The 24,481-nt window shown below is 44.3% G+C and overlaps 1 protein-coding gene across 3 annotated transcripts; it reads right to left on the bottom strand.

Annotated features, from left to right (window-relative positions):
* Positions 1–24,119, bottom strand: B4GALT7 (beta-1,4-galactosyltransferase 7). Of its 3 annotated transcripts, none has more exons than XM_066591356.1 (6): positions 24,050–24,119; positions 11,764–12,102; positions 7,786–8,011; positions 4,667–4,750; positions 1,770–1,874; positions 1–311 (listed from the first exon to the last, which is right to left on the bottom strand). In XM_066591356.1, coding segments are annotated over exons 1-6 (912 nt in total). In that variant the 5' UTR covers positions 24,052–24,119; the 3' UTR covers positions 1–155. The 3 variants fall into 3 exon arrangements, with proteins under 3 accessions (XP_066447453.1, XP_066447454.1, XP_066447452.1); XM_066591357.1 differs by lacking the exon at positions 24,050–24,119 and adding an exon at positions 18,656–18,733; XM_066591355.1 differs by lacking the exon at positions 24,050–24,119 and adding an exon at positions 14,239–14,793.
* Positions 24,120–24,481: the final 362 nt, after the last annotated feature.

The following is a 24,481-nucleotide window of genomic DNA, read 5'->3' as shown; positions in this document are numbered from 1 at the left end:
GACTGTCATCATTTTATTACAATATATAAAAATTTCTTACAGTTCATTGCTAACTACAGAGTTGTACGTCTCCGCGTGTACAGGGCGTTTCCTCTGTTTCAAGAGACGAGGGGTGAAAAAAAAAAACAAACAAAAAAAAACACGCCTTAAAAAGTTCAGGTAAAAGCACACCATGGAGTCTCATTCAAGTCACATTCCAGCAATACATTCAGTACAGTACATGGGGCGCCAGTAATGGTCATTTCAGTACGAGACTCAATGCGATACTGGACACTGTGCAGGCCTCCTTCATGATCCACTCTGAACTGCTCCTAGAATGCAGAACCAGTGTTAATAGGGAACTTAATTAAAATTAAGCAGCACTCTATTTTATATTAAACCAGCACTTAGGGCTCATCAACAATGACCGTTTGATGTATAATGGCAAAACACGGTTCAATTTATTTAAAAGGCGAGTTCACACATTGCGGATTAGCCTCATCTATGGGCAAGTGTAATACTAGCATACCTACCGCATAATGAAGGGAGTGGTTGTTCATCAGTATTTTGCATCAGTGCAATGCACCTCCATGTTGTAATTTAGCTGTCTGCACGCTGAGGGATGTGGTTCTATACCTGCCTTGTATTTCGTATCCGTAAATCAGTAAGTATCGCTGCTGGCAACGATTTTTTTTTGGTATAGATATTACAAACAAATCACAGAAAGAGGACATATTAGTGTAAGGACTCACAAGAGGATGAGGACCCTTGACGTTGGGTTGCGGGCTTCTGTATTTTGACCAAAATATTGACTGATACTTCGCATTTATTTGTATTTTAGTGGGGAAACGCAGGGTGGCAGTGCCAGTGTGGCTGACTCTTGAGGTGCATAGCAACCCACCAGGCAAGATCGTATGTTGCATTATTAATACAGTACAATGTGAGTCGGGTTTTAATAAACCATATTCACTTACAGCGGTAAAGAAAAGAAAAATAACATTATATTATATATACACAGCGGAAAAAAGTCATGCTGCAGATTTTCAAATCTGCAGCATGCTCAATCTGTTTTGGAAATGGTGTGGATTTTCACTGCGGAATGCATTCAGTGCAATACAATGGGCGAATTTTGCACCAGAATCCGCACTCCGATTTTCTTCACAATGTGTGATCTTACCTCATGTCTCTTTCACACAAGCGACAGCGATATCACCGCTACAAAAATCGTAGCTTTATACACGCTATTTTGTAGCGTCAGTGATTTTTTTTTTTGTGAAAAATTACGCATCGCTGCTGCCTGCGATTTTGTGGTGAGAAAGTTAATTGGAGTTTCTAATGCTAAAAACGCATGGCACGAAAATCACAAGTTTGTGCTATGCGATGAACAAGGAGGAAAACCTGAGCTACAAAAAAATAGCACATAGCAGAAAGATAGAGCATGCCACGATTTTTTTCTAGCAACATGGCATTAGTGAAAACATTGCTAATGTGAAGGAACTAGAGATGAGCAAGAGTACTCGCTAAGGCAAACTACTCGATTCGGGTGCCGGTGGGGGGCAGGGAGCAGTGGGGGAGAGCGGGGAGGAACGGGGGGAGGGGGGGGGGGAAACCTCTCTTTCACTCTCTCCCCCAACTCACCGCTCTCTCCCGCCGGCACCCGAATCTTTCGAGACGAGCGGGCAGGTACCCGCATAAGGCACTACTCGCACGATTTTATAGCCCGTGTGAAAGCAGCCTAAGTGTAAGGTTTGGATCATTCTGAATGCATGACGCCAACAAGTAATCCATACCTGCTTCTGAGCTGCAATCCTTTTTTGATCTCGCTTCCTCCATGCAGGGTCGTGAATATGGTGGAAGGTTTGGTACCCTGTGCTGATTCCTGTAGGTCGATGAAGCTGGAATAAAAGGCAAACAAATGTCATCATGCTTTAAATGCTACAGAAAAAAAAAAAAAAGCAAAAACCAAAATCCCACCACACATCAGTGTACAGGGGTGCACCATAGAAATATGCAATATAACAGTACAGCCAAAAGAAAGGCAAACCTCATCTGAGGGTGAACAAAAAGGAACTCATTAGTGGCCAAGGAAATCTGTGAATTCCAAAATGTCCAATAAATTCATCATTCATCACCAAATGTCTCTGGCAGAGTTCGAGATGACAGCAATTTGCCTAATACAAGTTATAATTTGCTCGCACTATAAAACAGGCCTAGCATTATAAGGAATAGACACATTGTTATGCTGGCGACAGTGTGTTAATTGCTGGTAGGTCATGCATTTCTAAGAACCTTCAATATATTGTTTAATTACATATTGCAGAATCTTAATCCTATATTAAAAAAAATGATGTGCTGAAAGGTTAATGTTTTAAAAGAAAGGTTTGGTGCAACTTTTAAAACAGCATAACTAGAAACTCCCAAACAAAATGTTATTTTTGACAGCGTTTTCTTAAAAAGAGGGAGCAATCTGATATTGACCAGGCAGAATAATTTATAGATAGGGACCATTATACATGTGAAGACCTTGTTAAGGCTGGTTTAAAAAAAAAACAAAAAAAAAACTAATTATAAAAAAAAAATTATAAATAAATATATATTTTAAACAGATATGCGGGCCAACCTTACACAAGGCTCTGTATGTAGATGGAACCAAGCTCTATGCTTCAATATCTTAAACAGCCAATGTACAAAACTTTGGGTCTGTTTGTGAAAGAATCCAACTTTTTTTTTTAAACCTCATACAACCCCCCCTCTGCCCTGTACAGTAAAGGACCGCTCACATGAGTGGAATATTTCCACAATACTCACCTAAAGATACAGCTTATTGTGCTGTTGCAGATTTTCGCTCCATAACCTGCATGTTTATATGTGCATTTTAGTGCCGAGTTTTCTGCATCTCTAGGTGTGTATTGCGGAAATATTTCCTCATGTGCACGGTCCCCAATACCGTGTTTTCCCGAAACTAAAACCTATCCCCATTTTTTGGGAAGGCTTAAAATTTAAGCCCTAGTTACACTACATTGAAAAAAAACAAAAACAGGAATACATTATTTAACAGGCGCTGTCCAGGTCGGTCCCTCTGCTTTCTGGAGCCCTGGAGTCCCGCAGTCCTCGGGCTCATAAATCCCACCTCCAGGAAGTGATGGCTGTGATTAGATTTTCAACTGCTGCTCAGCCAATCGCAGCCAACCCCTTAAGGACATGGCCTATTTTGGTGTTGAGGACGCAACGATTTTTAGTGGATTTTTATATCCACTTTTCAAAAGCCATTACATTTTTATTTTTCCGTCGACATGGCTGTATGGGGGTTTGTTTACTGCGTAGTGAACTGTAGTTTTTAATGGTAAATAGGTATTGCAAAATATTGTCAAACTTTTATTAATTTTTTTCATGATAGCAGGGAAAGAAAACATTAAATCTGCCATTTTTTTAACAGCGTTAATCATGCAACATAAATGACAATACATTTTTTCTGTGGGTCGGTACGATTACAGTGATACCCCCAAAAAATTTTTCTTTAGGTTTTTCAATTTTTTCACAATAAAACCCCCTTTTTGGAATTTTTTTTGTTTCTAAAATTGCTACATTCAAAGTCCTACAACCTTTTTTATTTTTCCATCCACATCACTGTGAGGGCTTGTTTTTTTGCGTGACAAGGTGAAGTTTTTATGGGTACTATTTTAGGGTACATACGGCTTTTTTTGATCACTTATTATGAAACGTTATGGATATGACGATACCAAATATGCGGGGTTTTAATTTTTACATTTTTTATGCAAATAGGGGGGGGGGGAAGAAAGCACAAAAAAGGGGTTTTTCTAATTTTTTTCTTTTTTTTTAATCGACATAATTTAGATTGTTTTTTTTACACTATGTGTCCCTGAAGGTGACCTGATCCATAACACCTATGATAAAGCATTGCAGGACTTGTGTCCTGCAATGCCTTATCACTTGTTATAGTGATCATAGGCACTGGCAAAGCAGGATGCCTGCATCTGGCGTACTGTTGCCATTGTAACCCGATTACATTGCGGAACTCCGATGACATCACAATGGAAGCGCACTCCCTCTGTGAACGCTTTAATGCTGTGATCTACACAAATCGTGGCATGTAAGGGGTTAACAGTAGGGGGTCGCTGTCCCAATGCAGCTCCTGCTGTTGCAGCGGGAGGCCAGCTATCGGTGACAACCGTCTCTCGCTGCCAGACAGCACATGATCTCTTCTGATCTTGGACTATCCCCAGGACGAAAGTGTACGTCCTGTTGCGTTAAGTACCCCTCTGCCAGGACATACAGTTACGCTTTGTGGCGTTAAGTGGTTAAAGGGGTGTAACAACAAGAACCCCAGTCCAAATGCCCTAAAGACGTTCTAGATTCAAGTCCTCTACTTGGGACACAGTCTATGTGCCAAGACAGACAGCTGTTCTGTAAGAAGTGCCCGTTCTGCCAGACAGGGCACATCCAATGCATTACATGGATGACTAGCCTGTAATGCTGCGCTTCCTCCGCAGTGGACATCTTGTTTTGCCCGGCACTGTGCACCCAATGTCAGTAAGCCTACATGAAGCTTATTTAATATTCTAATTAGTGGAGTACCTGGTTCAGAAGGAATAATTAAGTAACAGTAAATAGGCACAGATTCAGAAAGATGCCTCTAATACACACAAAAAAGTAAATCTTCTCCTACCTGTAACCCAGCTCCTTTGATCCTTCGGTAAAACTCATCGTCTTCACGCCCCCATCCCCAAAAGCGATTCGACATTCCGTTACACTGTATAAGATAAATCAAGCATTAAAGAAAAACCTCTCTATTGGTTACATTTTACCTATTTCCATGTCAGTGCCCGATGCTTAGCATCTTAGAGGACACCATCCATAAACACACAGCAACTGGGCAAACAGGGATTAAGTTCTCCCATAATCCCACATTATAACCTAGAGCTATAGATTACAGTACACATTTTAAGATATGTTAATACCTTATCAATGTTTCTGGAGTCCTTCTCATACCGTCACCATGGCTGTGGGCGATCTTCTGAGTGTTGGTGCATTACCCCATATATGTGGAAACCATTACTGCGCACATGGCAGACTTGTTGCAGAAATTCCCTACCTGGGAATGGGGTGGTTACTGTAGCAGATACATAGACTTCTGCAAACCCCATTATATCTAGGATGGTCGCAGACATTTCCTACAATGTGCCCTGTGTGTGAACTTGACCTTACAGTAACTGACTTTCATTTACAGGACGACCACAAGGTATCATTTTGGAGGTTTAATAGCTGTCACATTACGTGACACATTATTTTATAGGCTCGAAAAATACAATAAAAACATGTTAAAGAGGACAATAAAAGTGAATAGAAGATAAAATTATAAGTTGCGCAACGTTTTTCTAACTCCCTACAGAGGGAACAGTCATGGCTTGTATTACTGCTCCTGTGCCGATGAGCAATGCTCTATTATGTTTTCTTGCCTCATCAAGCTCTTTAGTTCAATGGAAGCACTTCATCATGCTGCTCATAAAACAGGAAACTGATATCTCATTCTAGGGTTTAGAAATTTACCGCACAGTGACATCTCAATGTTAAGACTAAAAATAAATAAATAAATTATATATAGCTAGAGATGAGTGAGTATACTCGCTAAAGGCAATTGCTCGAGCGAGCATTGCCTTTAGCGAGTACCTGCCCACTCGAGACAGAAGGTTCGGGTGCCGGCTGCGGGCAGGGAGCTGTGGGGGGGAGCGGGGCGGAACGGAGGGGAGATCTCTCTCTCCTTCCCCCGGCTCCCTCCTGCCGACAGCCGCTACTCACGGCTCCCCCGCGCCAGCACCCGAACCTTCAGTCTCGAGCGGGCAGGTACTCGCTAAAGGCAATGCTCGCTTGAGCAATTACCTTTAGTGAGTATACTCGCTCATCTCTATATATAAAACATATATTATATAAATATATTTGTTTGATCGCTCCTAGGTTAGACTCCCCCCCCCCACCCCACGTTATACTCCCCGACCATTATCAAAGAACATATTTTGTTCTTTTTTAAATGCAGAAAAGGATCTAATCACTCCTCTATGCAATTTACCTCATTGACTGACATCTAAATGTTTTTACAGAACACAAAAATTAAAAGTTTTTATGCGATGCTTTACATATAAAATGTTAAAAAAAAGAAACACGTGTGGCATCACTTCACCCATAACGTTCTGTACTATAAAATATTAGTTATCCAGCAATGTTAAAAATTTTATAATTTTTTTTTTAATGGAAAAGTAAAATGCCCCCCAAAAAGCTGTTTTCGGTTCATTTCATTTCCCGAAGACAAGAATAAAAAAAAGTGTTCAAAAGAAATCTTAGATATATCTAAATGTTACCAATAAAAACAAATCCTGTTAAAAAAAAAAAGCCGACATACAGCTCTGCCCACGGAAAAATAAAAATCCTCTGGCCTTCAAATGTGGTGACACACAAAGTTTATACTGTGCATAGCAGTACAATACAATAAAACCTCTATTAATTTGGTGTCGTAATGACATGTAAAATACAGGTAGCATTGTATTCATACCCTATGGTGAACGCTGTAAAGACATTACATGTACTCAAAATTGCTCCCTATAAAGGACTAATACTCGCCCCACAAAATACAAGGTGTCATACAGCCACATTCACTAAAAAATGAAGTTAGGACAACTGGAATACAAAAGGGAATAAGATTTACTGGTACTTAAAGCTAAAATTAAATAATGCCACAAAGGGGTTAAAAATAGACGTATGGCACTTCATGCCAAATGCACACGGCCGGGTCAGGTTCCGCAGCAGAGTCAGACCCTGTGCCGGCTGGTGACCCCCTGCATACCTCTCCGAATTTTTGCTCTCTGTGCTGTGGATATGCCGACTGGCATGCCAGCGCACATGCGTAATGTATAGAATGCCGCAGATCCGCAGCAATTCCGAAATGGACATTTCGGAATTGCTGCGGGTTGGGCGGCTTCCATTGACTACAATAGAAGCCGTCTGTGCAAGTCCTGCACCAAAATAGAACATGCTGTGGTTCTTTCTCCACGAGCAGCAATCACAAGTGATTTCCGATCATGTGCATGGAAGAATCATCTTACATTGCATACTATGGACGGACATTGCTGCGGAATCCACAACCAGACGCCCACCACGGATTCTGCAGCAAAAATCCGCCCGTGTGCATTGGGCCTAACACAGAAAAAGCCATTAGTTTGCTGCAACTTGTGCATTTAACAAGATAAGTATGTTTGTAGCTACTAGGGATGAGCGAGCGTACTCGGAAAAGCACTACTCGCTCAAGTAATTTGCTTTATCCGAGTATCGCTGTGCTCGTCCCTGAAGATTCGGGTGCCGGCACGGAGCAGGGAGCTGCAGGGGAGAGCGGGGAGGAACGGAGGGGAGATCTTTTTCTCCCTCTCTCCCGCCCGCTCTCCCCTGCGACTCACCTGTCAGCCGCAGCGGCACCCGAATCTTCAGGGACGAGCACAGCGATACTCGGATAAAGCAAATTACTCGAGCGAGTAGTGCTTTTCCGAGTACGCTCGCTCATCTCTAGTAGCTACGTATTTGGCATGTTTGTAGCTACGTATTTGGTAACTTGACTCCAAACAGTTTCCATGTTCAACATACAAACTAACAGAAACCGGTTGGGGGATGTCGTAAGAACCTCAGCTCAGGCCTTGAACTTCAAGCAATCCTATCTCAGCACAGACAAGTCAAAATGTACATCCAAGTATATAATATACATTCTACTCCTAGATCTACTAAGGTGAACATTAAGACACTCACCAGTTCATAATGCTGTTTGGTAAGTAGTAAAATCCCCCCAACGTAGGTCTTGTAATGGTACAGGGGATGCAGGTCCGGGGACGCCACGTGAAAGGGACCCTTTTCTGGGAATCCATAGTCCAGACTCGGGTTAAGAGGTAGCAGATCCACATCATGCATAGCGATGTAGTCCGTATCGTTCCCACTCTCCAAGAATCCCACATTTATCAAAGAAGCCCTGTTAAACCTGAAGAACAGAAAACGGTCAGCCCAACTGGTGATTTCAGGAAAAACTATTCATCATGCCCTAAAGTCTTAACCGCAAACAAAAAAGAGCAAGCTACTTAGATTATCTACAAACATGCTATTTTTTGAGCTACTATTTCATTTTTCAGACATTTCTTTTCTTGTTTTAGCGCCTTAGTGACGAAGCCTGTTTGCCTCTTAATGACCCAACCAATTCTTCATTTTTTTTTTTCATTGTCTCATTCCAAATAACATAATTTTTTAATTTTTCTGCTAACATAGCATATAAGAGATTGTTTTTGTGGGAAAAGCTGTATTTTTAATGGCATCATTTTTTAAAGGGGTTGTCTTGCGCCAAAACGGCTTTTTTTTTTTTTTTTCAATAGGCCCCCCGTTCGGCGCGAGACAAACACAAGGGATGGGTTAAAAAAAAAAAAAAGTTTAGTACTTACCCGAATCCCCGCTCTGCAGCGACTTCTTACTTACCTTACCCAGATGGCCGCCGGGATCTTCACCCACGATGCACCGCGAGTCTTCTCCCATGGTGCACCGTGGGCTCTGTGCGGTCCATTGCCGATTCCAGCCTCCTGATTGGCTGGAATCGGCACACGTGATGGGGCGGAGCTACGCGAGCCGCGTAGAAGGGGGCGGAGCCAGAACGCAGCTCGTGCCAAGACCCAAGAGAAGGGAGAAGACCCTTCTGCGCAAGGGAGATTAGACGCTGAAATTAGACGGCACCATGGAGACGGGGACGCTAGCAACGGAACAGGTAAGTGAATAACTTCTGTATGGCTCATATTTAATGCACGATGTATATTACAAAGTGCATTAATATGGCCATACAGAAGTGCTTACCCCCACTTGCTTTCTCGGGACAACCCCTTTAAGGAGATTGGGGGGAAAAAAAAATTCTGCCATTTTTTAAATTTTTACAGCATTCAGTGTGCAAAACGAAACATTGTGATAACATCCTTCTCTGGGTCAGCACGACTGCGGCGATAGCAAGTTTATACAGTTTTTGTTTTGCTACTTTTGTACACAAAACACACAAAGATTTGCTTTTTTGTTGCCGCATTCCAAGAGCCATAGCATTTTTATTTTTGCATGGATGAAGTTCTACGAGAGCTGGTTTGTGAAAGATGAACATTCATCCAACTTTTGACCATATAACATTTTGATATTTTTTATATTTAGGGCCCTTGAGTATCACCATATTTGAATCACTTTCATAATACACTACTATACTCAGTATAACCCAGCCGGGTAGGTGTCATCCTTATATGCTGGTGCCAAGCCCGGTTAAATGGGGAGGGTTAGGGAAAGACCTGGCGACCTACCCTGTAAAAACTTCGCCCTGGGAACGCTATGAAGAGTCGCTAGAGAAATCTATAATGCTTGGTCAGATCAGTGGCAAAATAAGACCCGGCCGCCAAAGGAAACGATGGCTGATACTATCAGAGCTGATACGTACATGGATATCACACAACTGGAAGAAGCCGCGCAAAACTGAAAAACATGGAGGGAGCCTTTAGGCTGGCTCCACACGGGCGAGAAAAAGCACGCGATTTTCACCTGCTACGATAGTCCATAAAAAAGCAGAATATGAAACCAATGATTTACAATGGCTTCATTCCCATCTGCAATGTTTTCACTGATGCGATGTTTAGTGGCTTACTCTATCTTTCTGCGATGTGCTATTTCTATCTCCCATGTATTCCTGCGGAGGCTGCTTTTTAATCGCATCACAACGCTACAAACGCATGTTGCGATGCGATTTTAACATTACGAAGTCCCAATGATTTATGCGATAAAAAAAAAATAAAATTGTGCGACTTTATCGCGGGCGGCAGCAATGCATGATTATTCTTCAAAAAAGCATCGCTGACAAATTAAATAAAAGTGAATAAAGATGCGATTTTGCCGCGATTTTCTTGTGGCAAAATTGTGACGCCCGTGTGGAGTCAGCCTTAGGGTCATGAATAAATAAATGGCTAACAACAATACTTCAGTATAGTAGTGTATTAGAATGCCTATGAAGCTCAGCCAGAGGCTGAGCCTCATAGGCCACCATAGCTGGCAGGCAAAGCCATATTCAAGCCTCCGGGTGCCATAGCAACCCATGGGGATCCCACGATCACATTGCGGGGGTTTAATGGGGTGGAGAGGAAGCCCCCGTTCTCCCTCTGTCAGCATTTTACATGCCGCAATTGCACTTACCACTGAAAAATAAAAATGCTCCATGGTTTCTTTGACCCCTGCTGTTAGAGCAGATACCAGGCTATCATCCAACAGCCAAGCACCGGCTCTCCCTGGCATGGGAGACCCGTGCCAAGCTTCTGATGCAGTCACCGTCAAAAGACAGCACATCAGAATAAAACCCTTTAACGGCCATTGTCAAAAGACGTATGGGCGGTCGTTAAGGGGTTAAAGAAAATAGAGAAGTAAAGAAAGCAGCGCTGTCAGTGAATTTTAATGACATTTCTAAACTTGTCTTTTGTCCTAAACTCTGCAGCTGCTTTGATTTAATCTGCCCATGTCTTTCTGCAGTCGCTGCATTTCTCTAAGCTGGTTCTGTGCTATCAGTTTACTTTTAAAGAAAACCCCACAAATGTAGATGATAATGGCTAGGATTATACGGTGACTAGCTGTGACACAAGTCACACGGCCAAAGATCACAGTGTAGCCCTGCAACACTGCAAACCACAGCCTGAAGATCACAAATCCACAAACCAGGGAGTAAAATGTTGGGGTATTTGTCAACGCATTTCACAAATGGGTGCAGAGATCAGACTAAAGAAATGTAGTGCACATCATTAACCCTCAAAGGGGTTTTCTAGGTCTTCATAATCTTTAGCTGATCGGCAGGGGGTTATCAGAAGGGATCCCAACTCATCAGCTGTTTAAGCAGCTAACTGGCACCCTGTCTAGAGCAGGAAGCAGACAGCTCCATACGTGGAGTAGTGGCCTGACGTCGTATTGCAGGCTCAGCTCCCATTGAAATGAATGGAGCAGAATGCGCATACTGCCCCATTCACGCAGGGACTTTCAGGACCCCCAGGTCACAAAATCTAAACCACATGAATCTAAAATATGAATGTACCTACCATAATCTATATAGGCTAATTTTTTTGCCATCTTTGGACATATCCAGCTCAGAATGTTAATGCTGAAGTCTCACAATTCTATAGACTTCGACAAACCAGCATTTTTTTTTTTAAGGAGACTTCAACTAGCAACCAGAGTATAATATAATACTATAGTATTCCATTATACCATAGTATTGCATTATACAGCGATCTGCTATGGTTTGATCAGCCATGGCAGCGCTGGGGACGTTCAGAAGGCCCCAGGATGCAATGGCAACCAAATAGCACCACACAATCTCATTGTGGGGGAGCCATTCGTGACCCTGCAAAACCAATCAGGGGATGTAAATGTTGCTGTCAGAACTGACAGGGTTTACAGCCACAATCAGTGCTAGCGCTGTACGTGGCTCTTGCAGTCGAGTGCCAGCTTTGAAAAACAGCAGGCACCGGCATTGTATGGAGCAGGATCACCTCCTGATCCCCCCTCCATACAAGGCCTGAACGAATAGGACGTGAATTTACGTCTTGTGTTGTTAATATATTAATTTCATATTTTAATGTCACAATGCATCACAACAACAAAGGTGCCAAGATCTCAGTCAGTTACAGCCAAGTGTCCATTATGATAAAAAAAAAAAAGTTGAGACACGACTAAGAACATACAAACCTGTAATGATCCACTTGGTTTACGACAAATATATGGTGCCGGATCTTTTTGTCAGACAAGTATTGATGCATATGGGGGACAAAACTTAGTAGCTCTTCAAAGCGTTCCCGAAAAGGAATAATCAAAGCAAGACGATGTGGACCCCATGAAGGATCCTCATTGACAGTTCTAGGAACGGGGGGACAGGACTGCTTGGGGGGCACATCTCCTTGCTTCCGTACGTCACCTGTACAGCTGAGCTGCAGCCAGAGCATAGAGAGGAAACCAAGCAGCAAGCAGGTGAGGAACAGCTTGAAGATGCTGCATTTTCTGGGCAAAATCCCAAGAAAAAGACCTGACCTACAAAGCAAAAAAAAAGAAAAGTTCATAAGTAACTCAAGAGGTAAGCGGAGCCATGAAGTCAGGATAGATGTACTATAGTATGACAATTCGCTATGTACATAAAGAAAACTGGGCTGTACGGCCGTTGTATAGCCTATCTTGCTGTCGGTGAGTCAATTTAACTTACCTCTAGTGTGGTACCAGTTTCAAAGTGCAGGACTGCAATGAACAAGACCGGGGTCAACTAGACCGCCTGGTACCACACAAGGGTTAGAGGGTTGTCCCCTTTACAATGGATATAAAACAATGCTTTGTAAATATGCTTCTCAGTAACTTCCTAATGTACTTGCTCCATTCTCCCTAGTCTGTCTAGCCCCGGACACTCATACCATCCAGAAAATGGCTGACTATGAATAGACATGTGACCATAGATATCACCCAGCCCCCTCCACAGGCACAGAGGAGGAGTCCAAGTAATGTCCCTCAATGGTAAGCCACTTTATGGCTAGAAGAGCAGCGCAGACAGGAAACAGAGGCGTGGATTCACAGATTCAGCACGAATAAAAGGTACTCAGAATGACACATGCAAATACAATATTATGAACTATCCTTAAGACAAGTCACCAATATCAGATTGCTAGAGGAAGCCGTCTGTGCGGGATCTGCACTGAAATGAAGCATGCTGCGATTTGTCTTCCGAACCAAAAAGGTCCGAAAATCAAATCCGCATGCTTTACTTCACTTGCGGACGCCCATGTTTCCCTATGGGCGGCTTGATTTGCGGGTGCCCCACGCGGATTCCGCAAATCAAATCGCCAATGGACATTAGGCCTGACAGAGTACTGCTCTAATAACTCTAGAGTTCCCTGATACAGTATACAGAAATGGGTTTTCTAAATTGAACGACTCCTATAGGTAGTAGTTGAGAACCATCTTTCAGGGCATGTTTAAAGGGAATCTGTCAAGCTACTTTACTCCCTATAAGCCAAGCTTTTGGGCCCAAAGTAGCTGACCCACTGAGTCCGGGGATATAAGGTCTATACTTACCCTCTCTGCCGTTCCCACTATCAGCGCTCAAACCTGCTGCTGAATGCATTAAATGGACTACATAAGGGGTGCTAAGTACCATAGGAAAGTATAAAACTTACATCCCTGGACTCAGCGGGTCAGCTACCTTGAGCCAATAAGTTTAGCTTAGCTTATGGGGTTCAAAGTACCCGACAGAGTCTCCTTACAGGGGTTGTACCCGAATCTAAAGTTATCGCCCATCAACTGGATAAACCTTGTGATCGGTGACTGTGTGACCGCTTAGCCTCTACTGATCCCAAGAGCAGGGGTCCCAATGACCCCCACATAAATGGGGGAAGAGGTCGCACATGTACGCTCCTGCTCCATTCGTTTCAATTAACTTTTTTGCGCCATTATTAAAATAAACAAAATGGAGGTGTGAATGTGCTCCGTCCATGTAGAGACTGTTGGGACTCCCACCGATTATCAGAATGGGAGTCCCAGCAGTAGGACCCCTACAGATCATAAAGTTATGTCCGATTCTGGTGGATAAAAAAATAACGGCACTTGTGGATTATCTGTTGCCACTATATACCATTCAGCACTATCTGGCAGGCTATTGCTGCGTTTATAGCACCTGAATACTATTATAAATATTTGTTTTGGAGAAATAAAAAAAGTTTAAGAAAGTTTTTTTTTGTTTATAAATTGGCGAAACATTTGTGAAATTAATTTAAAAAGTGCCGACAGATAACCCACAAAAACCAAATAACTTTAGATCTTGTTACAACCCCTTTGATAAGATAACGGGGTGCACCGCCACGAGCCCCTCCCCCACCTCGCTGCTGGGTTATTTTCAGTCAAGTTTCTGCTCCTCTTGGACAGAGCAGCGCAGAGTTCTACTACAAGAAGAAGAGCGACTGATCCAACTTAGGGGGGGGAGGAATCATGGTGGATCTGTCGCCGGTCAGTACAGAACTCACGCCACTAGTGCAAACAGCTATATACTGACAACACATTTGCGCTGCTCTCCAAAAACCAGACCTTCTTCAACAGCAATGGTCCCGTCAGTGGTGGTGCGGGGTCAGAAGAACCGCCGCTGTGTCCTGCTCATGTCAGATGGATAACGCGCGAGGAGGGTCTCACCTGCTGTCCTCCCGCAGGTACAACGCCGGCTTCCTCCGTGTCAGGTACATCTCTGCTTCTATAGAACTTAACAGCACAAGTTCACATACTCATATCCATCTATGGGCAGAAACAAGAGCATCCTGCAGCCCGCCGGCCCCTGACTACAGAGAATGGCCACCTACCTCTGGGGTCACTACCACCTGCCCTGCCTGGATGACATGACCCCTCTGATCACGGAGAGGGAATACAATCAGCAGCTACTGTGCAATGGAGCCCCAGAAGCACCACTTCCAGCTAGAGCTGCCATAAAGTGATGGCAACACAGCAGCGCTAGCAGCCTACAACTCACTAAAGTGCAACTACAAAAGAGTTCCGGGCAGCACCGGGGGTTCTACAGGGGACCGGCCTCAATATGGCGCTCAGTGCCCGCACTACGGAGCTCCGGGCTGCACTGGTCCACAGCCCCGCCGAGCGCCTCGTCCCGTTACACGCTGGCTTCTAGAATGCCGATCCCTCACTCTACTAATTCCGCCCAGGGAACATGGCTGCGGCTCACAGGTTCCGGCGCTAGACGTTCCTAGGCTGAGAGCGCACTGTGCAAGGAGTGGGGGGGGGGTTCTGGGGTCCTCCCTCTTGTGCTGGCTTTCACAGATATAGATATTATACAGTATATATGTCACTGCTTGTTCCACGGCCTTCTGGGGACTGATTACCTGAGACTCCCTGTTAATATGGAGTCCTATAGGTTGTGTTCACACCTGCAGTCCTCAAGTGTCCCTAATTTGACACATTTGTCAAAAAAAAATATTGTTCAAGATAAGAAGTGTGCCTTGTGGGTGCGGCTCCGTAAGGGCTCCTTCACACTGGCAAGGGCCGATATCGCCCTCGCAATCCTTCTGCAAAGCCCTGGATGCAAGGCGTTTTCACATAATCCGTACGTGGGTAACGCAATGAACGCTTTCCATATGATAACTCAGCGCAGCCCGATGAACATGAGCGGAAATCCACTACGATTTTATTAATTGATAGGTCCATTAATGATAGGTTCATTGCGGTGACTTTAACGTTCTCCCGCACCGGAAGTCCGCTGCGGGAAAACAATGCCCATGGACAGGCGGTTTAAATTGGCTCATCTAAAAGGACCTTTATTCTAATGTCCGCAATTAGTAATTGTACTCGCCTTAGTCCGGTCTCACATGAACAAGTAGCACTCCGCATGCGGAAGCCCGCAGCGGAATCCAGCCCTGACCGCTGCCGGCGTCTATGCGTACCTTAATTTATCTCACCGTCGGACATGGCGCAGTACAGCTTTTTTTTTTTCAAATCACTAGTTCCCATACTGTCACTAGGCGATGACACGGGTACCTGCAGCCAATCTGGAATTGACATTCTAGATAGGCTGCGGGTCAGACGGCTTCCATTGACTTCAATGGAAGTCGTCCGTGCGGAATCCGGACAAAAATAGAGCAAGTGGAAATTGGAATCACTGTCCGCTCATGTGAGCAGACATCCCCATGCTCCATGCTTGTTAATGGATGCAGAATACCGTGGATCGTCTGCGTGGGTGACGATTGCGGATTCCGCAATCCAAATCCGATCGTGTGAGACCGGTCTTAGTGGCCTACTAGTAATAGTAATCCTCTTAGTGGCTCCAATAGTAACTGTGTCCCCAGTAGTTGACTCAGTAGTGGCCACAATAGTAATAGTCAACTCAGTAGTAATAGTGACCCCCTTAGTGGCCACAATAGTAATAGTCGCCCCAGTAGTAATAGTGTCCCCCTTAGTGGCCACAGTATTAATGAGTCCCCCTCTTTGTGTCTTCCCCACTCTGAACCTCCCTGCGGCAGCAACCTCACACCATTAAGTATTTCACATGGGCGATAAAATCGTGCAAGATTTGTGTGTTTTGAGATGCACAAAGCTCGCAAAATATGAACCCCATTCATTTAAATGGCTTCTTGCACATAAGCGATGTTTTACGGAATGGTGCCACAGTGTTATGCCATGCAGGAAATAAATCGCGGTATGTTCTATCTAGCAGCGAGATCTTGCATCGCAGCGCCCATTGTTTTAAATGGAACCAGTGGCAGGATTGTTGGCCCCATTGAAAGCAAAAGGAGGACTCTGCCGCAGCTGTCACAGCCGTGCCGGATGATCCCTGCATCCCCGAAGTGATGCAAGGCTGTTTTCACACCCCATCCATGGGTATTTCACATGGTGGGGAGCGCTATATGGAGGCGGGGTTCATGGCCCTATATTACGCTCCCCCATGTAAAGTTAGCCTCACTCTGTAGCTCCGTCCATCTGCCTCTGCTGTAATCAGAAACTCTGACCTCGCCTCCCCCCTGTATCTGATGTGCAGGAATGCAGACACCGGGTGGAGGGTTCAGAGTATGATTACGTCAGCAGAGGCCGGAGAAATACCAGATGCTGTAGGGTTGCTGCAATTTTATTGCCATTAATATAACCAGTGAAAAATAAATACCAGCACTGACCTTTGGACTTAATTATCAGGCAGGCCAATTAGTTACTCATCGGGTGGCAACCCAAGCCAAGTCGCTCTGTTCCTCTTTGCCCCTTAAACAGGCTCTGTCAGCTACACACTGACATGCTGTAGGTTTTACATTTAGCTTTCCTGACATTCCCTCACTATCAGCTCTTAAACCCGCCTCTAAATTAATTCCACAAACTACACAACTCGCTAAGTAGTTTTTCTATGTGCGCTGGGAAGTTCAGCGGTGAGTTTAAGACCACTTGCACACACACAGAGTTTTACAGTATTTAGCGTAAAACACCTCCATTGATTTTAATGGACCTCCTCAGATGAGCGTTTGAACGCTGTCTGCTCTATGCTGGTGCGTTTGTATTGTGCCTCTGTACTGTGAAGGGGTTGTCCTATTTATTCGCTTTTAATCTCAACATGCTGCCCCTGTGTAAAAGTAAGAAATCAGCCTATACTCACCTTTCCTTGCTCCCCGCTATGATGTATTGTTTACAGGCTGCAGCAGTCTGTGTACGGGATGTAACAGGCTGCTGCAGCGAATGTCAGCGCTCTGCGATCAATCACTGAGCTTTGTCATTGGCTGGAGCATTTTGTGATGTCACGTGCACATGCTACTGCAGCCTGTAAATGAAACATCAGAGATGAGACAGAGGGGGTGCTAGACGCAGCGGGAAGAGGTGAGTATAGGCTTATTTGTTATTTCTATGCATGGGCAGCCTATTGAGATGAAAAGTGAATAAGTCAGACAACCCCTTTTATAAGGGGAACATTTCCACCACCATGTTACAAGCAGTCACTTGTTACTAAAGTTTAGACATTAGATGAATATTGCACAATTTAACAGTTTACTTGTTTGTTTGTTGCAAAAGATGCATTGCAACTGAGTGAATATAATACCATCATACCTTGCAACATCTTGGACAGTAACATGTTGTTATAGACCAAACAATATAGTAAGTTTATTAATGTACATCCATTCTCCAAGTCAAGAAGGGGGACATTTCAAAGGTTTTCCCCAAGATTGAAAGTTGTCCCCTATTACAGGCTAAAGGATAACTCTGATTGGTGAGGGTGTGACCCCAATCACAAGAAAAGGAGTCCCGTGCCCTCATTCCCATTCCCATTCCCCCGTATGAATGGATTGCTGATCAAGCATGCACACTGCCACTTCATTCATCTCTATGAGATTGCCGGAGTACAAGTGCTAGCATACACAATAAGCCATTGATCCATTTATACAGGAGACATGGGGCTTCGTGCTTGTGATCACAGGAGATCTTGGTGATAAGACCCCTACATATTAAACAATTATTCCTTATACCATTAGTGTAGGGACCCACAATGGCATGGGTTGTGGGCTCACGTATTTTGGCCAAAATATCAACTAATACCTTGCATTTATCAGTAACATGCAGTGCAGCTTTGAATGCTGAAGGTGCCAAGGGTGCCAGTGTGGTTCACATGTGGGGTGCAGGGCAACCCTCTGGATTCAAATATTGCATCATTAATAGGTTGTAAGCCTGCATGGTGCACTACATGTACTATGCGGCCTGACACCCTGTATCTACTCTTTTGTGTAGGAATAAGTACTAAGCAGCCACTCCCCTCGGTATAAGGAAGGTTTGTCAGTGGCTGTTTCATCAGTGTTCTTACATGTCTAGCTTCCTTCTCCATTTAGCATTCTGGCTCTCTGCATGTTGGGGGATAAGTGGTGTACAGTATATGTCTGTCCTCTTGTATCTGTTTATCAGTAAGTATATGGCCGCTCTCTGTGATTTTTCTCCAGGCCACAGTGAAGCATGGTGGAGATTCCTTGCAAGTTTGGGGCTGCATTTCAACCACCCCAAACCCACAAGCAATGTCATTAATCAGTGTAAAGAAGAACACGGAGTCCTGGAAGTGATGATATGGCCCCAGAGAGCTTGATCTCACCATCATCGATTACATGAAGAGACAGTACTTGAGCAGCTGACATCCACAGAAGATTTGTGGTCAGTTCTCCAAGATGTTTGGAACAACCTCCCTGCCAAGTTCCTTCAAAAACGGTGTGCAAGTGTACCTAGAAGAATTGATGGTGTTGTGAAGGCAAAGTGTAGTCACACCAAATATCGATTTGATTTAGATTCCTGTTTTGTTCATTCACTTTGCATTTTCTAACTGACAAAAATAAACTATTAACACTTCTATTTTTGAAAGCTTTCTTACTTTGCAGCATTTTTCCACACCTGCCTAAAAATTTTGCACAGTGCTGTATTAATCCAAAAATCTTCCCAAAGGATACTTCCAAAGAACACTGCAAACCCACTGTTGCCCACTAGAGGTCGCTCACTACATAAGGATTTATACAGTTTCCATTGAACACAGTAAAAAAGTCAACCATAACATGCAGTGAGCTCCCCATAGTGGCAGCAGAAGGAATGTACACGTCTAATGGAATGAGCGGTTTTACGATTTCAAATTTTTCAGTAAAAAAAATGCTCTAGCAAGATGTTTGCACCATTCTGGACACTTTTCCAAAGAATCTAGAAAAGGGAGTGTAGTTTTATAAGGCAGTAAATTGATTTATGAATTAACGAAGGTGTCAATCACAGTGTGTGCCACTAGTATAAATTTGGCATGGCTTCTGACAGCGGTGCGGGAAAAAAAAAGTCTTATCTTTTCGTGTTCCTCTGAATGCATCACTCATTGTTTTCAATGGGACGGTAAAACACATTGCGCCTGAAAGCAGCGTTGGAGGATCGCTACTTCACAGAAGTGATGGGAAGCATTTTTGCCAGAAAAACGCCTCGCAATGCCATTAAAAACGCACGCCAGTTGCAGGTATCCTTAGGAAATAACAATTACATTCTCATTTTTCGTATTTCCCACTGATGGCCACAAGAGGGAGCACAGTTGTATCACTCCCCCGCCCCAGAAACGGGCCTGTGGCTGTGAGTCTGGACAGGTTTCTGTGTCCAGGATTGTATGCAGAAGGCGGCACTGACTCCAGTCAGGATATTTGAAGGATGATGATGGTTGTTTAGGGGAAGAGTGGAGGACAATGGGGGATTGCTTGGAGAATGATGGGAGTTATGTGGTGGACGATGGGTGTTGATTGGAGGACTGTGAAGAATGATGGGGGTTGTTTGGAGGATTGCTGACGACAATGGGGATTGTGTGAAGAACTGTGGAGGAAGATGGGGGTTGTGTGTAGGATGATGAGGGGGATTGTTTGGACTAGTCTTATGCTGACCTCTTGTCTTTTACTTTGATGTTTTTGTTTTTTTTAAATTATAAATTACGTAATTGGACATGTACATTTTTTGTATTAGTGATCCCAAACCTGGGACCCGCTCGCCGATTTTAAAAGACTCTCTAAACGGGCTGCTACATAATTAGGATTATCATGTGAGGACGTTTTGGTTATCTGTGTTGGTGAATATCATGAAAATTATGCACAGACCTTTTTTTTTTTCTTGCTTATCAACTTTTATTAGTGTTTGAGCATTTAATGTGCGGCCCAATACAACTCTTCCTCTTCCAATGTGGCCCAGCTTTGCCCTTTCAGACTAAACGATTATCATTCAAAAAAATCGTTCGAATGAACTAAAGTGAACAATGATCGTTCAGTCTAAATGACCGAATGATAATCGTTTACTTTGTGTTAGTTGTTCATTTCAAGCAGACATAAGGCCTCTCTCACACGGGCAATAGTGATATCGCTGCGAGAAAATCGCAGCGATATCGCATGTGTTCTTTGCAATATCGCTGTGTTTTCTCATGGTGATATCATGATTTTGTGCCGCTACAAAGTTGCATGACTTTGTACCGCTCTTTTGCCAGGATTTTTGGGGGTGCTTGAAATATAAGCCCTAGCTTGCAAATAAGTCCTGGCTGCATTAAAAAAAACAAACACAATACATCAGCTAACATGCGCAGTCCACACTTCTCCCTGCAAGTCCCCAGCACACTTGCTTGTAGTTTCTCCCTAGCAAAAACCCCGCTTCCTGGAATTGCTGGCTCTGATTGGTTTTTGAGTGCTGCAGCTCAGCCAATCACTGCAGCGCTCGATGAAGCAATCAGAGCCATTGAATGCGATGGCTGTGATTGGTTCATTGAGCACTGCAGTGATTGGCTGAGCCGTGGCGCTCGAGAACCAATCAGAGTCAGCGCTTCCTGGAGGCGGGGATCTTGAACCTCCAAACCAGGAAGCGCAGGCTGAATACTACAGACAAGTGTGCCGGAGCTTCAGAAGGAGACATGCAGCGAAGCGGACAGCGCCTGGTAGGAGATGTGTTGTGTTTTTTTTTTCATGTAGCTAGGGTTTATTTTAGGGTTCAAACAATTCCTACTGTAAAAGTTGCATCGCACTGCGCGGAAACCGCTTTTTCGCCGATGCGATGCAATACAAAGGAAGGCTCCATAGGGAAACATGGGCTACAAAACAGCAAATCGCGGCAATATTCAGCATGCTGCAAATTTTTTTATCGCAATGTAGCAGCCTACAAAACATCGCTACTGTGAAGGAACCCATAGAAAAGCATGGGCTTCACATACATGCAATGTATAGCACTGTCGCACTGCGAGAAAATTGTGCGATTTTTGTAGCCCGTGTGAAGGCAGCCTAAAAATCATTGTTGGCTCGTTCACTTATCGTACAGCTTCAATAGCGCTTGTTCAGTCACTAATACAGCGAATCTGAAAGACTAAGCGATTTCTTGTTTGACCAAGCCAACGATGTATCTGCCTGTCTAAACAGGCTGCACGAGTGCGAACAAGCGAACTCTGGCGTCATTCGCTTGTTCAAACTATAATGGTTGGTGTAAATAGACCCTTGGGCTGGGTTCACACAGGGCTAGAGATGAGCGAGCATACTCGATAAGGCAAACTACTCGAGCGAGTAGTGCCTTATTCGAGTACCTGCCCGCTCGTCTCTAAAGATTCGGGTGCCGGCAAGGGGCGGGGGAGAGCGGAATGTATCTCTCCCTCTCCCCCCCCCCCCCCGCTACCCCCTGCTCACTGCCGCAACTCACCTGTCACCCGCGCCAGCAGCCGAATCTTTAGAGACGAGCGGGCAGGTACTCGAATAAGGCACTACTCGCTCGAGTACTTTGCCTTATCGAGTATGCTCGCTCATCTCTACACAGGATGTATTTGCCGTGAAAAACTACCTGGAATTAGCCAGCCATGTGGATGAGATTTTGCAAAAATCTCAAACAAACAGGGCGGTCAATCTGTCGTGGCAAAGCGGGGTGGAATCGGCGCAGCATGTCAATTCTTTTTTTTTTCCATTGTGGCTTCACTCCTCCCTAGGGGAGAGAAAGCTGCAACGGAATACCTGCGGCTGAACAGCTCCAAAACAAACAAAATGCCGTGTGTTTTGAAGCTGCGGCTCTCCCGCGTGAATCTCGCGGCTTTTTAGTGCGGCCAAGCCGCGAGATTTCCGTCCAGTGGGAACCCAGCCTTAGAGCATGAGCAGTTCACAGCTAGTACAGTTCCAGCACAGGACATAGGGCAGTTCGACATCCTTACACTCTTACGCCATTTGTATGGCATCGGCATATGTGTTGTGCAGTGAGATGCTACATTGATGCTACTACACATGGCAGCCAACAGTACACAAGCAAAATATAAATTCTACCATTAAAGCAATAAAACATTAGTTTACATTACATTTTCATAAACACAAACAATAGTATAATAAAAATGACACATCTTCTTTCAGTACCGCTGTTATCCTGATCAATGAGGTCCCAGCAAACAGCCCCCCCCCCCAATCAGATAGTAATCCCATATCATTTGGATAGGCGAAGAAAAACGTATTTTATTGGAACAACCCCTTTTTAAATCTCAGAATAATTTTAATTAAAGTGATGATTGTTAGAACAGAAATAATCAGATCACTGCTAAAAGACAAAGTAACGCATTAAAGGAGATGTCCCGAGGCAGCAAGTGGGTCTATACACTTCTGTATGGCCATAATAATGCACTTTGTAATGTACATTGTGCATTAATTATGAGCCATACAGAAGTTATAAAAAGTTTTATACTTACCTGCTCCGTTGCTAGCGTCCTCGTCTCCATGGAGCCGACTAATTTTTGGCCTCCGATGGCCAAATTAGCCGCGCTTGCGCAGTCCGGGTCTTCTGCAGTCTTCTATGGGGCTCCGTGTAGCTCCGCCCCGTCACGTGCCGATTCCAGCCAATCAGGAGGCTGGAATCGGCAGTGGACCGCACAGAAGAGCTGCGGTCCACGGAGGAAGAGGCCATCTTCAGCGGTGAGTAGAGAAGTCACCGGAGCGCGGGGATTAAGGTAAGCGCTCCGGTGAGCTTTCTTTACCTCCCTGCATCGGGGTTGTCTCGCGCCGAACGGGGGGGGGGTTGAAAAAAAAAAAAACCCGTTTCGGCGCGGGACAACCCCTTTAAGGCTGGGGTCACACAGTACGGAATTCAAGCGGAATTCTAGCAGAATGGCCGCACCGAAAAAACTGCGAGAATTCTGCTGGAAAAGCGCAGATTCAAAACCGCTGCCTTTAGCCACGGGTTTTGTAGCGGTTTCACCATTGGCATTCCGCTGCAGCCATCTCTCCCCATAGAAAGGAGAGCGGCCGCTGCGGAAATGAAAAAAAATTGACATCCTGTGTCTTTGTTTTCCGTGCCGCATGTCCTTTCCTGGGTGGCTTGGCCGCAACGGATTAGCTGCAGTGTGTGGACAAGATTTTTGCAAAATCTTGTCCACTTTGCTGGCTAATCCCGGGATTAGGAGCCACGGGCAGAATGGCTGTAGGGAAATTCTGCAGTGATTCTGCCCCATGTGAACCCAGCCTTATGCTGGCTGTCTACGGGTGAGGTGTCATTGCGAGATCCGTGGCCATAAATCGCACGTGGAGCTCGCATGACACGCTTTCCATAGGAGAACTATGGAAAGCGCCGCCCGACGTCCTCGAGCGGAGAGTCATAGCGATCCTTTGCTCGCATGATTCAAATCGCTGCATGTCGCAATTCTACGCAGTGAGCCTATCATTTCGATAGGGTCATCGTGGAGATCTTGTAGTGCTCCCGCCTCCTCCTTCACGGTCCGACCCGACCGGGACAGGCAGCCTAACCCAAGTGTAGTTATTTGCTTCTCTTACCTTCATTGTAACAAAGAATTGCCTGTGAAATAACTAAAATATTGGTGAGCGGTCCGTATATAAGCTCTTATAGAAGAGCCAGTGCATATCCCTAATACATTAATATCCCATATGCAGTATGTCTTGATGAATATACATATTAATTATTTACTCCAGGAATACATATGTAACTATACAGGAATGTATATGTAACTAAGGAATGTATTGTTACTTACATTCGAGTCTGTTTCCTTCAGCCAGCTGCAAAAACATTTCAGTTGTGGCAAGTGCTTAGTATTTCTGCCATTCGGTATGTGCTCACCTCCCCTTATCTCATTCCAACAGACCTGTGCCCTAGAGTATTCAGTGATGGGTGTGCAAGCAGGAAGGGCCTGTAGAAATGATCACATACAGAATGCATTCCACATCAAAGCCACAAGACAGCAACCTGATGTGCACAACAGATTAGATACAATGTATCCATTCATAGATTAGATCTAGTCAATGTATACATTCCATTACTCCTTCAACAGTCTGAACTAATAAATCTACTCCTATACTGCTACAATACCAAGCTTTGAAAGACCCGGAAAAAAAACGTAGCGTTGACCAAAAGCCCATATAACATAAGGGTGCTTTTACACGGGGCAACCTCTCAGGTGCCGATG

The sequence above is a fragment of the Eleutherodactylus coqui genome, chromosome 2 (assembly GCF_035609145.1).
Source record: "Eleutherodactylus coqui strain aEleCoq1 chromosome 2, aEleCoq1.hap1, whole genome shotgun sequence".
NCBI lineage: Eukaryota > Metazoa > Chordata > Amphibia > Anura > Eleutherodactylidae > Eleutherodactylus > Eleutherodactylus coqui.
Note: the sequence above shows the minus strand (reverse complement) of the source record. Positions and strands in the feature narration are given on the sequence as shown.

Coding starts and splice junctions, on each gene's coding strand:
- B4GALT7 (XM_066591355.1), bottom strand. CDS start 14,288: ATGTACCTGACACGGAGGAAGCCGGCGTTGTACCTGCGGGAGGACAGC. Junction 4,751..7,785: donor CCAAACAGCATTATGAACTG/GTGAGTGTCTTA, acceptor TATCTTATACAG/TGTAACGGAATGTCGAATCG. Junction 1,875..4,666: donor TCAAAGGAGCTGGGTTACAG/GTAGGAGAAGAT, acceptor CTTTTATTCCAG/CTTCATCGACCTACAGGAAT.